General features: G+C 44.5%; 2 protein-coding genes across 3 annotated transcripts in view; one reads left to right on the top strand and one right to left on the bottom strand.

Moving 5' to 3' along the window:
• The window catches only part of kif3b (kinesin family member 3B), a 21,196-nt gene extending 16,827 nt beyond the window's left edge, over positions 1-4,369 (top strand). The window contains exon 9 of the mRNA XM_079742159.1: positions 2,224-4,369. Coding sequence (XP_079598285.1) covers positions 2,224-2,329 — 106 coding nt within the window. The 3' untranslated portion in view covers positions 2,330-4,369. The remainder of the gene's footprint in view (positions 1-2,223) is intronic.
• Positions 4,370-4,481: 112 nt separating this feature from the next.
• On the bottom strand, positions 4,482-13,331 carry pcmtd2b (protein-L-isoaspartate (D-aspartate) O-methyltransferase domain containing 2b). 2 transcript variants are annotated; one of them, XM_079742160.1, is made up of 7 exons: positions 13,210-13,331; positions 11,432-11,592; positions 10,792-10,942; positions 10,259-10,361; positions 9,767-9,938; positions 9,440-9,563; positions 4,482-7,095 (listed from the first exon to the last, which is right to left on the bottom strand). In XM_079742160.1, the coding sequence occupies exons 2-7, from the start codon at positions 11,585-11,587 to the stop codon at positions 6,497-6,499; spliced, it is 1,305 nt and encodes a 434-aa protein (XP_079598286.1). In that variant the 5' UTR covers positions 11,588-11,592; positions 13,210-13,331; the 3' UTR covers positions 4,482-6,496. The 2 variants fall into 2 exon arrangements, 1 of the variants encoding a protein (XP_079598286.1); XR_013812066.1 differs by lacking the exon at positions 4,482-7,095 and adding an exon at positions 8,087-8,634 and having other exon boundaries at positions 8,821-9,563.
• Positions 13,332-17,500: the final 4,169 nt, after the last annotated feature.

Genomic DNA, 17,500 nt, shown 5'->3' with positions numbered 1-17,500 from the left:
TAAACCTGATGGTTTTGCACGCCCAGTCTCATCACAGCTTCACCACTTTGGATATGGCCCTATCTCTTACCTTTGAATGATGAACCAACACCATCAAGTTCACTATGCCTTCCTCATGGGAAAAGCTAGAGTTGTTCCCTTGAAACCTGTGACCATCCCCAGATTGGAGTTCACAGCTACCGTAAATAATATAATAGAGGCGCCATCAAATTTAAAACATCCAAGTATCAAGAGGAGAGATTTTTAAGTGAATTTTGTTGGCGCCTCTATTATATTGTTTATGGTAGCCGGTAATCGACTTGTGTGGACTTCCTGGAAACATGGACCTACCGGTAAGGCACAGACTTGGTAAACAGTCTTTTTTAATAAACCCCCGGTATGCTAATTAAGTTGTTGATGCTTTGTTTAATGTGTAGGGAACCTAGTCATGATACTGCAGAGGTTTGGTGCTATTTTTAACTATATTAGTGGTTAAAATTTGGATTTGGAAGCGTTCGCTGTGCCCCTAGCCAATAATATGAAAGCCATTTGGGCTGTTGCATTGCTCCTGTTTGACTCTTACGGTCAGAGATCCTGAGGTAAAAATGCTTGCAGTAAATGTTACTACCATTGTGGCTGTGGCCTGGATACTCTTCATTAAGGCAGGACTAAGAATGGCAGTCGCAAAGAAAAACGGACTGCTTGGAAGTAAAAAGGAGGACAAACCAAATCTCTCTCTGTGGAAAACCTCCAGGAAGCTGAAGTGGCTATCCTTCAATTTTGTCAGCAAACATGTTACAGAGGAAATGAATGCTTAAAGCATAGGAAACGTGGTGAAAAGAAGTAGCCATCTTCACAAGCTTGCACCAATTCTTCTAGATCGGTTGATGAGTTGCTGACAGGTTGAACAGTGCTATGTACTACGAACCTCGCTGAACATACCCAGGCTTTCTTCGGAAAACCTGGATCGACAGAGACGCAACTCGCAATCAGTTAAATTGTACTGCGAAGCTCACTTATGATTCGATTTGTCAATCGAGGTTTACCGCTTAAAGGACAAATCCGGTGTAAAATGGATCTGGGATATGTTTAATATGATAACGAGTTGGGATGTTCGTTTGGGAGCAAAATGCGCATTTATACGCATTCTTAAGTTGGCTGTTTTTAGCCGATTCTACCAAAACGGCTATAAACTTGGAACGATGGGGGCATGTGTTATGGTAAAAACTAAATCGCTATTTTAAACCACTTAAAAGGCTAGAAGTAGCCTGACACTTATTTGGTAGTATAATAAGGGTCTTAACATATAAAACAAGGCATTGATAACTTTGTAACTGTACAGATTGTTTATTAAAAAGGACATTTTATACACACAATACCCTCAGCAGTTCACCCGTCGATGCCATCTTGTTTTTAAGACTCAATAAGTAGATTGGCGAACACAGAGCTTGCGTGTTGATGACGGATGGCACAATCTCTGTTTTCGTAAAAACAAGATGGCATCGCAGCAATATCAACTTGAGTGCTGCAGTTGCATTTACGAAGACGTTGAAAGATGGCGCGATCTACAAGAAAGACGCAGAGGATTGTTCCTTACAAGGGTTTTGTCAGAATAAAAAACAAATGGTCAGCAAAATAAAGAATAGGTTGGTGTTTTTGCACTTGTAAATAGTTAATTGCATTTGTAGCCTACACTCACACGTGAACTCATTCTTGCATGCGGTTGTCTTCATTAAAAAAAAATACTAGAAATTGATGCGTTATCATAGTGTGTGTGTGTGTGTGTGTGTAATCCATATTGTTGTTCATTGTTAAAGTTCAAGGTTGTCCCTTCATGAAATGCATCTTTTTATCGTTTGTGAGCATAAGAGGCTCATGAACTATGCTTTATGTTTGACGCAATTGGCTTTGTACGTCAATGTTTTTAGAAAGATGAAAATATCAAATATCGTCATTGTATTTGGCCATATCGTCCACCCCTACGAACAATGTGAAATGAGGTATTGAGCAATTAGCTTCCTGTCTAGGGCATTGTGTGTCTGCATTAGCCCTCTGCTCATTGGAGACAGGCGCTGCTTGGACACGAGCCCCAGTTCATGTTTGGAGGGCCTCGACTGAAAAGCCCTCACTGTTTATATCACACTTATATTAGAACTCACACTAAGGCAAGAGTATCTAGACCTTAAAGGATTAGGTGGTCCTGGGACAAACTATTTAACAATTCCAATTATTCTCTTTCTGCAGCCGATCGAAAACGGGCAAGAAGTCAAGCACCCCGACGTCTCCTTTCAGCCCGTCCAGCCCGGCGTCTCCTCTGTACCCCCAGTCCCGCGGCCTGGTGCCCAAATGACCCCTTCACTAGTGGCACCCCCCCACCAATCCCCCCCCGCTTGGAGGGAACAGGGGATGGGATCTGGGTCGGGCTGGTTTTTTTATTTGGAATACCATTATTATCTTTATTCCCTGAAGAAAAGAAAAAAAGGTTCTGATAACCAAAGATTTCTTGAACACATAACAAAACATGCTGCTGTTGTTTTTACCGAACCCCCCCCCAAAGTCCCTCCACTGATGGTTCTCTGGTTGTCTGGAGATGGCCTAACCCTCCTGAGTTACTTATTGGATGCATGCTCTGGCAATGCACTTCCTCAACTTTATAAAACTCAACCACACTGGCATTGTTCTACTCTGATACGGGACAGAATGCCTCTTTTCAATATTTAAGTGTGTGTGTGTGTGTGTGTGTACCTGAATGTACCTGAACTTCATAGGTTTACATCATGTTGCGCTGTTCCCGTTACATGGTTTGTAGTGGGGAAATGTGTCTATTTGTGTTTTTTTTTCTGCTGAAGCACTATGTGTCTATCTGTAACGAGGGCAAATGGCCGACTTGGTCAAGTGGCTGTAATTGCTGAGGTGCTGGGAAATGCTAGAGGGGGCTACTTCAAGAGGTGTGCAGCACATACACTAAACATTTGTGTGTTCTTGGAGCAGTTCCAAACAAAATAAACAAAGTGAATTAATTTGCAAAGCTCCTCACCTGGAACGGGCCACAGAAACATCAGGGTTACAAGGTGCCTTAACCCTCGTCCTTAATCTCTGAGACACAAATGTGCACTCTTACACGTCTGCCAAGTGTATACGATTTTTTTATAGTCCTTCAGTTGGAGATATTGCCATTTCCAGATCCCGTAAATTCCACCACATGCTGAGTGCACACCCTGTCTGGTGGAGAATAGATGCTTATTTAGGTTATTTGAAACATCTGATTAGTCTTTGAACTGTACCTGTACCACCTGCCCTATTGAGCAGACCACGGCAGCAAAAGGACCTCTAAAAGGTACACAAGAAATGCTTCCTGCCTGACTTCCAGGACAAAGAACAACTCCTCTCTCTGGCAACCGGTTACCTACTGGAGATGAAATCCACTTTTTTAGAAGAAGCAACCATGCCCCCTCTCGGCGGGAGGCATGGGCCTGCCCCTTTGCTGCTACAGCGTATACGGTTCTGCTTCTCCCACTGTGAGCGTCCTGGACCAACAGTAGCTGAGTCCACGAGTGGAATGGGTCCAGGGTACATTCACTAAACAGATGAGCTTAATGTGAGCTTCAACGAACCCAACGGTTTATTAAATGTATGTAGAGATGTATCGACGAATATACATTTATGATTAGGCATATTCTCAGTCACGTTTGAATATCAAAAGAACAGTAATAAATAGGTTTCATGAAAGGACCGAACCTGTTACAACCTTTTTGGACATTCTTTTGTATACAGATGTAAATACACATTTTTATTTAGTTATTTCAGTTCTTATAGACTTATTTTTTTGGAATTGTGTAATTTAAATGTTCATTCACAAGACTTGTCTTAACTCAAGGTAGTCATTGCTGCACCGTAAATGGCTTTAGTCACAAGGAAGTCCTTCACTTGATATTTATTTTGGCTCCTTACCTGTTTCACATATTCAAATGCCATGTATAGATTACCCTAAGATACCCTTCTCAACCAATAACCAAGGATTTACAACATTTTACATTTTTAAGTTGCAGACTGATCTGTCTCACTGTACTTAAATCCTTATTGGGAAGTCATAATTCACTTTACGTCATTGTGGCGAAGTTGTATACCTGCTGCATGATTCTAGCCAGCTTGATTTGTTAGGAATTTGGATTGTTCGAGTGTTAGGAAATTAACTCCCCCCAAGAAACAAAATGTGAATATTATGTATTCCACAGCCTCACCACAGAACTTAAAACTTCATAAAAGACTACAATGACCATCTTTTAGTAACTGACCATGATTCTGTGCAACAGAAAATATGCTGGTGCATCAAGATCTGTCTAGTGCTGGCCTTTACTATAGTGTTTCTGATGATTAAAGACAATTATATCAAAGACCAACGTTTACTGTTATTCATCAATTGATTAACGCAATGACTAAAGAATATCACACCTTGACTGTAGTCAACCTAAGTCCCTTCAAATCTTAACTATTAGAAAGTATTGGTATATATGGAGTTTATTAACACATGGGTGATACAACTCACTATTGACTTAGACGTGAAGCAAAACCTTGACATTCAGTAGAGACTCGAAAGGAGAATAGAGAAATTAAATGAACAATAATCTTTTTAAGCAAATTACAGGAATGGTTGTACATACAGTATTTATAGACGAGGCAAAAGCCACATGTTAATCAGCATTTTCAGAGAAATAAAGGATTCATGAAATATCACTGACTTTTGTAAGGGATTCTATTTTCCCTTATGTTTATTCCAGTTGTATGTACTCAATATGAATATGAACTGCTACTAATAGAGATGAAAACCACTTTTTTTTTTAAAGAAGAATAAACTCACTGGGCTGAACGTTTGAACAGCAAAAGGCTGGTAAGCTAGCATGAAAGAAGAAAATTCATGAAACAATCACTTCAAAATACAATTGATTCATTTTAAAATGATGATGAATACGATTAACTGAAATAATGACAGAGAACTTCATTGGTCTCGTTTCTTCAAAATAACCCAAAGATGAGAAGCCACTTATGGAGAGTCCATAGTCCAATGAAATCAGATTTGGCATCAAAGGTACCAGTTTCCAAACTACAGTGCAAAAAGAATGCCCATCCAACTGGAAAGGGATGAAAATGATGTATCACATATAAAAATAAATCCATGGTTATTGATTTAATTGGTGAGAAAACATGAAACTGAACACAATGTCATGCCATGAAGTAATATAAAAATAACCAAAAAAGCATCCTTAAAAGTAAATTAAAAAATGGATGTATAAAAACTATTTTGCCTGGTAATAACTATTTCTTGCTGTGGGATGTAAGATGGAATAAAGGAACAAAAACATGGTTAATTTTAGAGTGGTTCCCTGTTTGGTTGTACAGAGGAAATATGACATTGATGTCCTTACGAAAGTCAATTTCCTCCGGATACACACAGACACATCCTTCAACTTGTGAAAAAATTGGGAAATAAATGCATCGATTCAGTTCTCTAGAGAATCCAGTTGAATCAAAATAAAACTCAAAATAAAAATGTTCATTTCATTCAGAGGGACACGACAACACTACGAACAATGCGCTGTTGACTAATTCTCTTAAACAGTTGGGGCGTGATCTATTTAGATTTCCGTCCCTAAAACCAAACACAATCTTGACAAATCGCTTCTGGCTTCAAGTCTGGTATTACGGAGAAGAATTACTGAGTCTTAGGCTCACTCATGGCAGGCAAGTTCTTCTTCAACAAGTTGCTCACAAGACCGAAACTAAAATGCTTTGCTCTGCTCTCAAACACTCCTGAACCTTGGCATTCTGATAGAAACCCATCAGAGGTCAGAGGAGCCAAATTAATTTGGCTTCTTGGTCCCATCTCTCCCCTTCAGCCATGGTCAGGAAGCAGGAGGCCCGACCTGGAACAACCTGACCTCCGCAAGCAGCACTGAGCTCCCCTCACATGACCTGTGGACCCCCATTGATCTGCACACGAGTTAACGATGGGTAGGGTGTGCATGCCATGCATCGAGGCATTAAATAGCAGATGAGACACCTTGGTGGAACACCAGGAGGGGTGCTCCCTGTGATGAGAGTGACTGAGTGGGCTTTATTCATACGTTGGGTCTCCGGTGCTGTTCTGAACAAAAGCTACTACTTAGGAAATCTCTCTCGGATCTCCGAAATTGAAATGATCGTCAGAAATGCTCTCTTACTTCATGCGTAGCAAGCTTGGGCACCACCTGGCATCTGCCGAACGAGTCTCCGGGGGCCACTGGGATGAAGACGCACTTGAACGAGGTGGTGGTGGGACGGGAGAAGATGGCCGATCCGCCGGGGTCGTATGCGGAGGAAGAGTGTTTGGGGACGACTCGGAGCAGCTCAGAGAGTCCTGCCTGGTTCAGGTTGTCGCGGGAGAGGGTGGGATCACGCAGCTCCCCCCCCCCCAGTGTTGGCTTGTCTCAGGTTCCACCCCCCTCCCAGCTGTGTGTGCGTGCCCTGAGCACGCCTGGCCTCACTTCTCCCTGTAGTACAGCAGGTACATCTTGAGCGGCTCGGGCAGCGGAAGCCCCAGAATCCTTTCTCTCAGCACGTTGACGGCGGGCGCGGCCCGCGGGGTCTCCCCCCGGCCCCTCGGCTCGTCCCCGTCCCCGTCCCCGGCCGGCTCCCCGGGCTCCTCCGGCGCGCCCTTCGGGACCCTGCGGCCTCCCCTCCTGCGCCGCCTGGCCTCCCTGTCCTCCTCCTCCTCCTCCTCCTCCTCCTCCGTGGCTCCCCGCTCCCTGGCCCTGCGGTGGTGGTGGTGGTGGTGGTGGTGGAGGCCGCCGCCGCCGCCGCCGCCGCCGTCGCCGTCGGGGGCGGGGGCCGACTGAGCCGCCGTCCGGCCGCCGGGCGCCAGGCTGTTGCCGTGGCGCCGGTGGACGCGGCGGCGCTTGAAGCGGGGCCCGTACTTGTGGAGCCCGGCCACCGCCAGGCCCCGTCCCACGCTGAAGGAGGAGCCCCGGCCCCGTGCCGCCGACGGCCCACCCTCGCCCCCCGCCCCGTCCCGGGTCACTCGGAGAGCGTGGCGGATGGAGACGCGAGCCAGCTCCTGCAGGGAGCGGACCTCCAGCACGGCTGTGGAGGGACACAGTCAGTAGCCCCTCCTAGCCCCCACCCCCTTCATACAGACGTACTAATGTACGCTGTTCATACTCATACTGGGAATAATAATCATCAATACCCCCACCACCTTCATACAGACGTACTAATGTACACTGTTCATACTCATACTGGGAATAATAATCATCAATACCTCCACCACCTTCATACAGACGTACTAATGTACACTGTTCATACTCATACTGGGAATAATAATCAATACCTCCACCACCTTCATACAGACGTACTAATGTACGCTGTTCATACTCATACTGGGAATAATAATCAATACCCCCACCACCTTCATACAGACGTACTAATGTACACTGTTCATACTCATACTGGGAATAATAATCATCAATACCTCCACCACCTTCATACAGACGTACTAATGTACACTGTTCATACTCATACTGGGAATAATAATCATTAATACCCCCACCACCTTCATACAGACATACTAATGTACACTGTTCATACTCATACTGGGAATAATAATCAATACCTCCACCACCTTCATACAGACGTACTATTGTACACTGTTCATACTCATACTGGGAATAATAATCATCAATACCTCCACCACCTTCATACAGACGTACTAATGTACACTGTTCATACTCATACTGGGAATAATAATCATCAATACCTCCACCACCTTCATACAGACATACTAATGTACGCTGTTCATACTCATACTGGGAATAATAATCATCAATACCTCCACCACCTTCATACAGACGTACTAATGTACGCTGTTCATACTCATACTGGGAATAATAATCAATACCCCCACCACCTTCATACAGACGTACTAATGTACACTGTTCATACTCATACTGGGAATAATAATCATCAATACCTCCACCACCTTCATACAGACGTACTAATGTACACTGTTCATACTCATACTTGGAATAATAATCATTAATACCTCCACCACCTTCATACAGACGTACTATTGTACATGTTACTGTTCATACTCATACTGGGAATAATAATCAATACCCCCACCACCTTCATACAGACGTACTAATGTACACTGTTCATACTCATACTGGGAATAATAATCATCAATACCTCCACCACCTTCATACAGACGTACTATTGTACGCTGTTCATACTCATACTGGGAATAATAATCATCAATACCCCCACCACCTTCATACAGACGTACTAATGTACACTGTTCATACTCAGACTGGTAATAATAATCAATACCTCCACCACCTTCATACAGACGTACTATTGTACACTGTTCATACTCATACTGGTAATAATAATCATCAATACCCCCACCACCTTCATACAGACGTACTAATGTACACTGTTCATACTCAGACTGGTAATAATAATCAATACCTCCACCACCTTCATACAGACGTACTATTGTACACTGTTCATACTCATACTGGTAATAATAATCATCAATACCTCCACCACCTTCATACAGACGTACTATTGTACACTGTTCATACTCATACTGGTAATAATAATCATCAATACCCCCACCACCTTCATACAGATGGATGAACAGCATCATGTACTATTGTACATGATGCTGTTCATACTCATACTGGTAATAATAATCATCAATACCTCCACCACCTTCATACAGATAGATGAACAGCATCATGTACTATTGTACATGATGCTGTTCATACTCATACTGGTAATAATAATCATCAATACCTCCACCACCTTCATACAGATGTACTAATGTACACTGTTCAAACTCATACGGGAAACAATAATGGGGCTGGTAAAGGCTTACGTAATGAGCCAACAATAAACTTGAAGCTTTACCGAATGTAATAGAAACATATGATAGAAACGTACGACGGAAACACACAATAGAAACACACGACAGAGACATACGATGGAAACATACGATGGAAATATATGATGGAAACCTAGGATAGAAACATAGGATAGAAACATATGATAGAAACGTACGATGGAAACACACGACAGAGACATACGACGGAAACATACGATGGAAACATACGATGGAAATATATGATGGAAAACTAGGATAGAAACATAGGATAGAAACATAGGATAGAAGGCTACGATGGAAACACACAATAGAAACACACGACAGAGACATACGATGGAAACATACGATGGAAATATATGATGGAAACGTAGGATAGAAACATAGGATAGAAGCATACGATGGAAACACACAACAGAAACACACGATAGAGACATACGACGGAAACATACGATGGAAACATACGATGGAAATACATGATGGAAACCTAGGATAGAAACATAGGATAGAAGCCTACGATGGAAACAGCCTGTTGGGACTCACGTAAGGGCACGGCCTTGGGCTTGCCACTGTTGTTGTATTTGGGGAGGACCAGAGGAGCAAAGGACACGGAGATGATCTTCTTGGTCTCCCAGCTGTTCTGGCCGGTGCGGGTGATCTTGGTCAGCTGGGGGAACACAGCAACAGGGACGCCGTTATTAAACGGAACAGGACTGAGTTCAATCACTGGCAGGACTTAATCATAGGGACACAGGACTGAACCATTATGTTTTAGTCTGAAAACTGATCACACCATCCAGAATGAATGTAGATTTATACGAGGGGTGATCTTGATTCTACGCGAAGGGGTTGTGGTGGTGCAGTACCCACCTTCTCCTCCAGGGGCAGCACCAGAACCCCTCCGACCTTAAGCACGTTCTTCATGTAGCTCTCGTACTCCTTCTGCACCCCCGCCCCGCAGTACACCCGGTCGTACTGCCGGCTGTGGGGGGGGATCTCCAGGCAGTTCCCCGCCACGAAGCACGGCTCGCAGAACTCAAACCTGCAGAGTGGAAAGGGATCCGGGAGAAAGAGCCGTCGGTAACGACAGAATGAGCCTTTTGAAATAATGTCTACAAAGTGCCTTGAAACACAAAGTATAACACCATTAAAACCCACGTTAAGGGAACGTTAACGAGAGGCCAGAGTTGTGGGGAGGGCATCAATCAATCAATAAATACAGAAACTATACAGTGAAATGAATTACACAATTTAATACAAAATCAAAAGGAACTAAAATGAGATCAGAAATCGACTGGCGAGTTCATCCCCGCACTAACAAACAGTGCTTAGGGACATGGGTCGGCGAGCTCCCACGCTCACTTGTCGAAGCTGTCGCTGGTTCTGATGAAGTTGTCCAGCTTCTGGTAGGCGTACTCGATCACGTCGGCGTGGAGCTCCACCCCGTGATTGACCCCAAATGGCCCTAGGACAGACCGCGGAGCGTCACCACATCGCCTCATTCATCCATCGTTAATGACATTACACCCACAACCCCCAACAGCAAGCATATGTCGTGTCTCGTCGTTATATACGGCCGCGATTCGCCCTGTTCCTGTTCGTTTTTTCGTCCTCTGCTTGGCCATGTTTAAAGCATTAAGCTGTAGCTCAGACTTCGAAATACATCCAGTAGATCAGTGTGATCTGCTGGATCTGACTGTAGATCGATTGAGGAGGGCATACTGCATAGCAAGGTATAGTTTGTTCATGATTTAATCTAGGGTGCCACAATGGAAGGGATACGGGTTCCGCAGGGTCACATAGTATTTTGTAAGTCACTCTGTTGTAGCCATGATCATGTGGTCCCGTACTCTACTGAAGAAGGACAGGAAGCCTTGTGCTTTTTCGCCACCTACCCAGTATCAGGCCCACCATCGTGCTGAGGTAGCCGGTTCCACTGCCCAGGTTGAGGAAGGAGAGGCCAGGGTACAGATCCAGGGCCTCCATCACCTCCGAGTAGATGCACGGAGCTGACAGGTGGATGTTCCCGTGCCGCCATGCTAGGTCCTGAAACCCCGGAAGGCAGGAGACGGTGTCAAATAGTGCTGTTTCCTCATTGCAAGTGCGAGGAGTATGCCTGTCTTGTTTTTCTGGTGGGTCACGTTCAACATCACGGAACGTGCCAGAAAACAGGGATGGTGAGCAGTAGAAGACAGCCATGGAGGCCAAATTTAACAGTCGTTACTTCATCTAGACTTCTACTACTGCCTCGTCATTTGTTCCGGGAATGAATGCCTCACGTCACCTTTCCCCACTAAAGACAATAAACCGATGTTAGAGACTGACCCTCCTATCATCTCTTAATGCTACATTTTTGTCAAAACTGCTATCCCTGCAAGAGTGACAACTCAATGGGATCCTTGACAGCCATTTATTGACACCCACGTAACGTGTTACCATATTACAACGAACTGTTCTGAGTCCGCCCCTCCTTTTAGCTGCAGGGGGTGAGCCGTGAGCCAAGGGCCCTTTGCCCTGACCAGCCCCACCCCTCACCTTGTATGCGTTCTCCCGGTACTCGTCCAGGTAGTAGTCGGCGCGGTCAATGGCTCGGAAGGTTCGCTCCACCAGGCACGAGCGGATGTAGTAGGCCTCCTTGAGGTTGTCAATCAACTCGTCGTTGTCCTCACCGGCGCTGACTGCTCCGCCCATCTCGCCTGGAGAGCACGAGAGAGAGGGAGGGAGGGGGCGGGAGGGAGAGATAGGGAGGGAGAGGGGGGGGAGAGAGATGGAGGGAGGGAGAGTGGGAGGGAGAGGGGGGGAGAGAGATGGAGGGAGGGAGAGAGGGAGGGAGAGGGGGGGAGAGAGAGGGAGGGAGGGAGAGGGAGGGAGGGAGGGAGGGAGAGGGAGGGAGGGAGGGAGAGGGAGAGGGAGGGAGGGAGAGAGAGGGAGAGAGACGGAGGGAGGGAGAGAGAGGGAGGGAGAGGGAGAGAGAGGGAGAGAGAGAGGGAGAGAGAGGGAGAGAGACAGAGGGAGAGGGGGAGAGAGGGAGGGAGAGAGAGGGAGGGAGACGGAGGGAGGGAGAGAGAGGGAGGGAGACGGAGGGAGAGGGAGAGAGAGGGAGAAAGACGGAGGGAGGGAGGGAGAGAGAGAGAGGCCAAGGGTTTACTCATGAAGTATCGCTAGATAATCGCCTCAACAGTTAGAAGAAATGTGCTCCAGTGCAACTCCTGGTCAACCAGAGAACTTGAGGCAGAAAACATAAAAACCAACAAATGGCCGAGAGAAATAACTAACCAATCACTCAATGTTTAAATAGGTAGAGTGGGGAATTATTTATAATTGAAGGCAAGAAAAATGCCCAGAGTAATTACTATTCATTACTTAACGGTTGTTTTTGTTTATATTTTAAGAAGGAAGTTGGTACATTGAGATGGTCAGCAGTACATTAGTGCAGCTGAGATGTGGTTCAAAGGAGGTGTGAAGGCCAGCCGCAGAAGGCCAGGACATGGGGGTGAGAGAAACCACAGGCCACAACGACCAGATGATGGCCATGCTATGAATCAATACAACAAAGCACTTCTTTGCATTTCAATCCCCTCCTTTGATGTCAAATTCAGCCTTATAACCAGGTAGAGGAAGATATCTTCCGAGAAACAGTGGACATTTTCATCTTCTGGTGCAATGCTATGAATTCAAATGAATGCTGTTTTGAACGACGACTTAATGACCACGGGGGGCGCTGTAAGCACTGGTCATGACCACAGGGTGGCGCTGTAACCCCAGGTAATGACCACGGGGGGACCCTGTAACTCCTGGTCACGACCACAGGGGGCTCTGTAAGCCCAGTTCAGAGGAGCTTTGCTTCAGCAGGCCAGTGTAGTTGACACTTCCTGCCAAATGGAGAATATCGCATTGGCTTAACCCATGGAAGCAGAACACACGCAAAGTGCGTTTATCCCTTCATTAGAGTCGACCCGGGGGACGTGCGGAACCACACACTCATCATCACTCCTCATGTTATTTATTATCATGTTATTAACACCTGCGTGTCCACTGCTCGTGTTCAACCCACCGAGGGGCAGCACGACAACGCCACAACACTTTGGACATACATCCACATAGATTGAAAGGATAATCACGTCAAGCGTTTTGTTTTTAACGCGACGAAACGTTAGAATCTCCCCCCCCCCCCCCCCCCCAAAAAAAAAAGCAGCAACAACACAACCCGTGTGTGGAACGAGGAAACGTGGAGACATGAACCCCCGGGGGACGACTTGAGACGGGTCCCGTGAGACAACATCTGAAACACCGATACTGAACACAATCTATACCTTGTGGTGATGCCGATCGGTTTGGTTAGTCGTCAGTATTGCTCTTTGGGTTTTCGTCGGGATCAGGGACACCGCTCCGCGATGTAAACATTGGGCCGGACGACGCGCTGACGTCATACGCGACGCGCTGACGTCATAGGCAAAGCTCCCTGAAGAGGACCTAAAGGAGCTCAGAGATAACAACACAGAGTCAGACTCAGAATGACTTTTATTACACCTTATTTTACAAATGCACAAAACAATTCTTAGGCTTGGTTCCTCAGCATGTGGACAACACAGGAGTGACCTTTTAATATCGAATGACCATGGATCATACGTCTGTGCGTGGTTGACGGTAAACATTAAATGCCATAATTAAAGAAATGTAATAATTAAAAATTGAAATAGTAATAATAATAACAATGGTAAACCGTCTAGATACCTTCTGGATACAAGGTATCCACAGATAAGCTGAATGCCTAATAAACATTTGGTTATTATATTGTTTATTTATATCATGTTATCTTATATCGTTCATGTTTTTTTAATTGAATAAATGTTAACTATGGTTGTCTTGTCAACTACAGTAGGCCAATATCAAAATAACGGAAAAAAAATAGGTGTTTAACTCTTCATGACGGTGCCTTGACGTCTCACCTTGTATATAGCCTTAGAAGCAGCGGCCGAAGCTTGTGCAGCACATTCAGCAGAACACTCGCCCCTAAAGGTCAAAGTTGTGGGTGTCAATTTCCGCCGTTCTGGAGAAACGACCGGGGATACATTTCATGATGCATGTTGCATGTGTGACCTTTTGTGTGTTTTGATTACAGTAAGCATTGGGATGAAGCATTGTCCAGCAGATGTCAGTGTTTTAACCCCGCATAAATAGAACACGTATTGGTAGGTTATTGGTTCTGCTTTGCCAGTTAGACCTCCATGGGCGTTATAGTTCCCCTCTTGCTCAGAGCATTACTAAAGAGATGTCATGAATACATCAATACATCCATGTGTTCAGTCCTGACATATCTCATGCATGTACACACACACACACACACGCACACGCACACACACACACACACACGCACACACACACACACACACGCACACATGCAAATACACACAGACTCTGGTAAATAGAGGAGGCCAGTGAGAGTCACAATTCTTTATTCGTTTATTTTTTTCATAGAGAACATTTAAAAGGGTTCATACCGCCACAAGAACTGACATCACTTCTCTGGTTTATAACACTGACACATGAACAGGGGAACATGTACACAAGTATACAAACACACAGTCACAAAATTGGCCAATCTACAGCGGTTTATTTCCCAAAGAGATCGACGAAACGAGGAACCGAAAGGAACGCAGCCAAGACCTGCCCGCTTTACAAAATGGTGCATTAGCAAAGGAATGGCTTTCTACAAAAGTAACAAAAATCACCATACAATCTATCTTTGTGGAAGTGCTTGTAATGTTGGAAGTTTTGTTAATTATTCAAAAAGATATCAGTATCAATGCCTAGAAAAGCACCCAGTAAAAATATCTCATCTTTGTAAAAATGTGGTAGCAGGGCAAGCCTTGGCTGGGGAAGTTTCACTGTAAGTCACAAACTCTATTTAGTATTTTAGTTTTACATTTTCCACTCGTCTTCATTACAACAACAATAACACTGCTTCTTCTTAATACAAATATGTACAGACACTTTCAGTTGTTTCAAAATAATGCCCTGCACTACTGATGCATTTCCTAGGATGACAATGTACTGCTTTTACAGAAACTGTCCATGCAGCTTTAATACCTGAATTGACAGCATCAGATCACAGTTTCTTCACCTCACATGTTTTGTATGCCTCTGTAAATGAACAGTTGTGTCACCGTGGCGATATTTATACCCGCCACCTGCACATACAGTGAAAGACACATTTGTGTTTGTTTGTTCGTTTTTGTTTCTTGTTAAACAGTAACCCGACCTTCACCGAAATAACTGATAAAGAGATTCAGATCCCAATTGAATATTTGTAAGTGGGACTGGAAACAGGTCTGTGTAAACATATATTTTCTTGAAATGAATGATGTGAGAAAGGCACACATGATCAGAACACACAGATCAAAGAACACAGGTGAACTATGGGTGGGCTGTTGGTACGTGGGGGGCTTTTGGTTGACTTTAGCTTGATGAAAAGGGACCTTTGTCTGTCTGCTCAGTGTTTGTGGACTTTTAGTTTCTCTGTAGCGCGCGCGTGGTTATTCTGCTTGTGTTCTAAATCAAAACTAATCTGAAACCAGATTACAGCAGATGGGGCTCCTTTCTCTGAAGATTGAACGGTATTTTGGTCAGGCTTGTTTTCCCGGATGCTGTTTTGAGTCGTGTTCCCGCTTAAGGGGAGTCTTGGGAAACAAGACTAACGGGTTTTGGTTCATACTTTTCTTTGTTACAAAAAATATCTTCTATTACCCAGTACATTTAAGTAAAGAGAATTGTGCGTGGGCGCAAAATATAACCGTCGATAACGTTTACCCTCCTTAAGGGACATTTGAGGAAAGGTTCTGCGTTTCATGTTCTCCGTGTAGTACTACTGGCATACCTCGTTAGATAACCGATCAAGTCATTTAGAAGGGGTCATGCCATATCAAATAAGTTAGGAAAATATTCAGTCTTAATACCCAAATGTAGTATGGTGCGGATTCTCAAGACATGAAGAATAAGATACTCGGTTAATCAAATGCATAAAATAACATATCCACCCCGTGGAAAGGTTAAGAGTGGACGCGAGGGAGGGCAGGGTATAAAAGTCATGGAAAGCTTTGACATTCCTTGGAGTGACGGATACATATTTATGCACTAAACGCCTCCTCCGTAACCTCAGAGAGGGAGATGGAGTGGCCCGCTGAATCAATCTCCACTCCCACACTCATCTCATCTCACACACTCGCTGCCTACGCCGCCGTGGTGCCTCTGGCCTGAGCCGAGCAGCTGAACCTAATGGCCGCACTCTGCTCTGCTCACCTGAGAACCAAACACTGTCTTCTAACAATCTATTTTGGTCGGCTCAGAGTGGCTTGTTTGAAAGAGAGGGTATCACTCTCCTCGCCGCACAACCCCGAGCTTTGTCAAACACCGGTTCAATCCTGAATCACACCACTGATTCAGAACCCTTCCAGCATCTGGCCAAATGTTGGATTTTGTTATTGGATGTTTGTTTTTTTTTTACATCAAAGGGATCACATGGTGCATCGGTTGCTATCACAGCCTCCGGCGGGGTGGATGTACTGACGTGTGCTAGTGGCAATGATCTACATGTATTCCTACAAGGTAAAACTCCACATGCTGGCATTTTCAATGGTTATTGAGGATGTGCACAAGGTAGTTTGATTCTACATTGGCTAATAAAAAGCACATTTACAACATGCCTTTGGAGTCTAACAGGTTATTCTAGAGTACAGCACAGTAGCTCGCAACACACCAGCTTTTCTTTTTTCTCTTTTCTTTTTTTTGTTTGCATTTGTTAAGGTTCTACACGGGCGAGTGTCACAGAGAGCAGGCCTTACCATAACAATACAACATAGCTGCACAACATAGCTGTACAGTTTGTGCAGAACATTATTCAGAGGCATCACCTTTTACTTGTACATGAAGTCACATGACACTTAGGAACAAAAGGGGCTTGAAACGGCCTGCATTTTGTCATCCATTTTTCAAATAGGGCAGCACAACATACAGAACGTTTTCATCGAGTACTACACAGCATCCATAGAAGAAGTGAAAAGAAACAAAACGATGACGACTGAAGTTTAGTAAATGAACTGTTTCGCTTCTTTGCGCCCGTCGCCTCGGACAATCGACAGAATAGCGGGGCGGTTTCTGAATGTTATCAAACGGACGGTTATTCGTAACTCATACGCTTATAATCAACTGTAACCAGAACATTCCTTGCATCCCTCTCAGACAGCTAGTGAACCTCTGATAAGCGAATACAAGAAGTAAGAGCAAGTCAACAATTACACTGGAAAAATATAGGTATGTTTATATTCATATATATAGCATCTTTAAGGTCTATTTATACAGAATGTATATATAGCGTACGTATGGCCATCTTGGCAGAGAAATAAAGGCATCTGAAACAATCACTCTGATGCCACGGCCTGACACTGCGTTACATTGCAGAGTTACAGTGCGTTACACTGCGTTACATCGCAGAATATGAGTAATCAGGAAAGAAAGTGAGGGTTTATTAGTGGCACTTTGTGCATCAAAAAATTAAATTCTAGAGTAAGGCTACAAAGGTGTATATGCTTATCCGATATAAATTTG

Source organism: Pollachius pollachius (genome assembly GCF_949987615.1).
Source record: "Pollachius pollachius genome assembly, chromosome: 8".
Classification (NCBI taxonomy): Eukaryota; Metazoa; Chordata; class Actinopteri; order Gadiformes; family Gadidae; genus Pollachius; species Pollachius pollachius.
This window is presented reverse-complemented; position numbering and strand designations above follow the sequence as displayed.

Excerpts from the sequence above, each read along its gene's own strand:
- pcmtd2b (XM_079742160.1), bottom strand. The coding sequence starts at position 11,587 with ATGGGCGGAGCAGTCAGCGCCGGTGAGGACAACGACGAGTTGATTGAC. Across the intron at positions 10,943-11,431 it reads ACCGGGAGAACGCATACAAG|GACCTAGCATGGCGGCACGG; the intron begins GTGAGGGGTGGG and ends CCGGGGTTTCAG. Across the intron at positions 7,096-9,439 it reads GCCCAAGGCCGTGCCCTTAC|CCGTGCTGGAGGTCCGCTCC; the intron begins GTGAGTCCCAAC and ends GTCCCTCCACAG.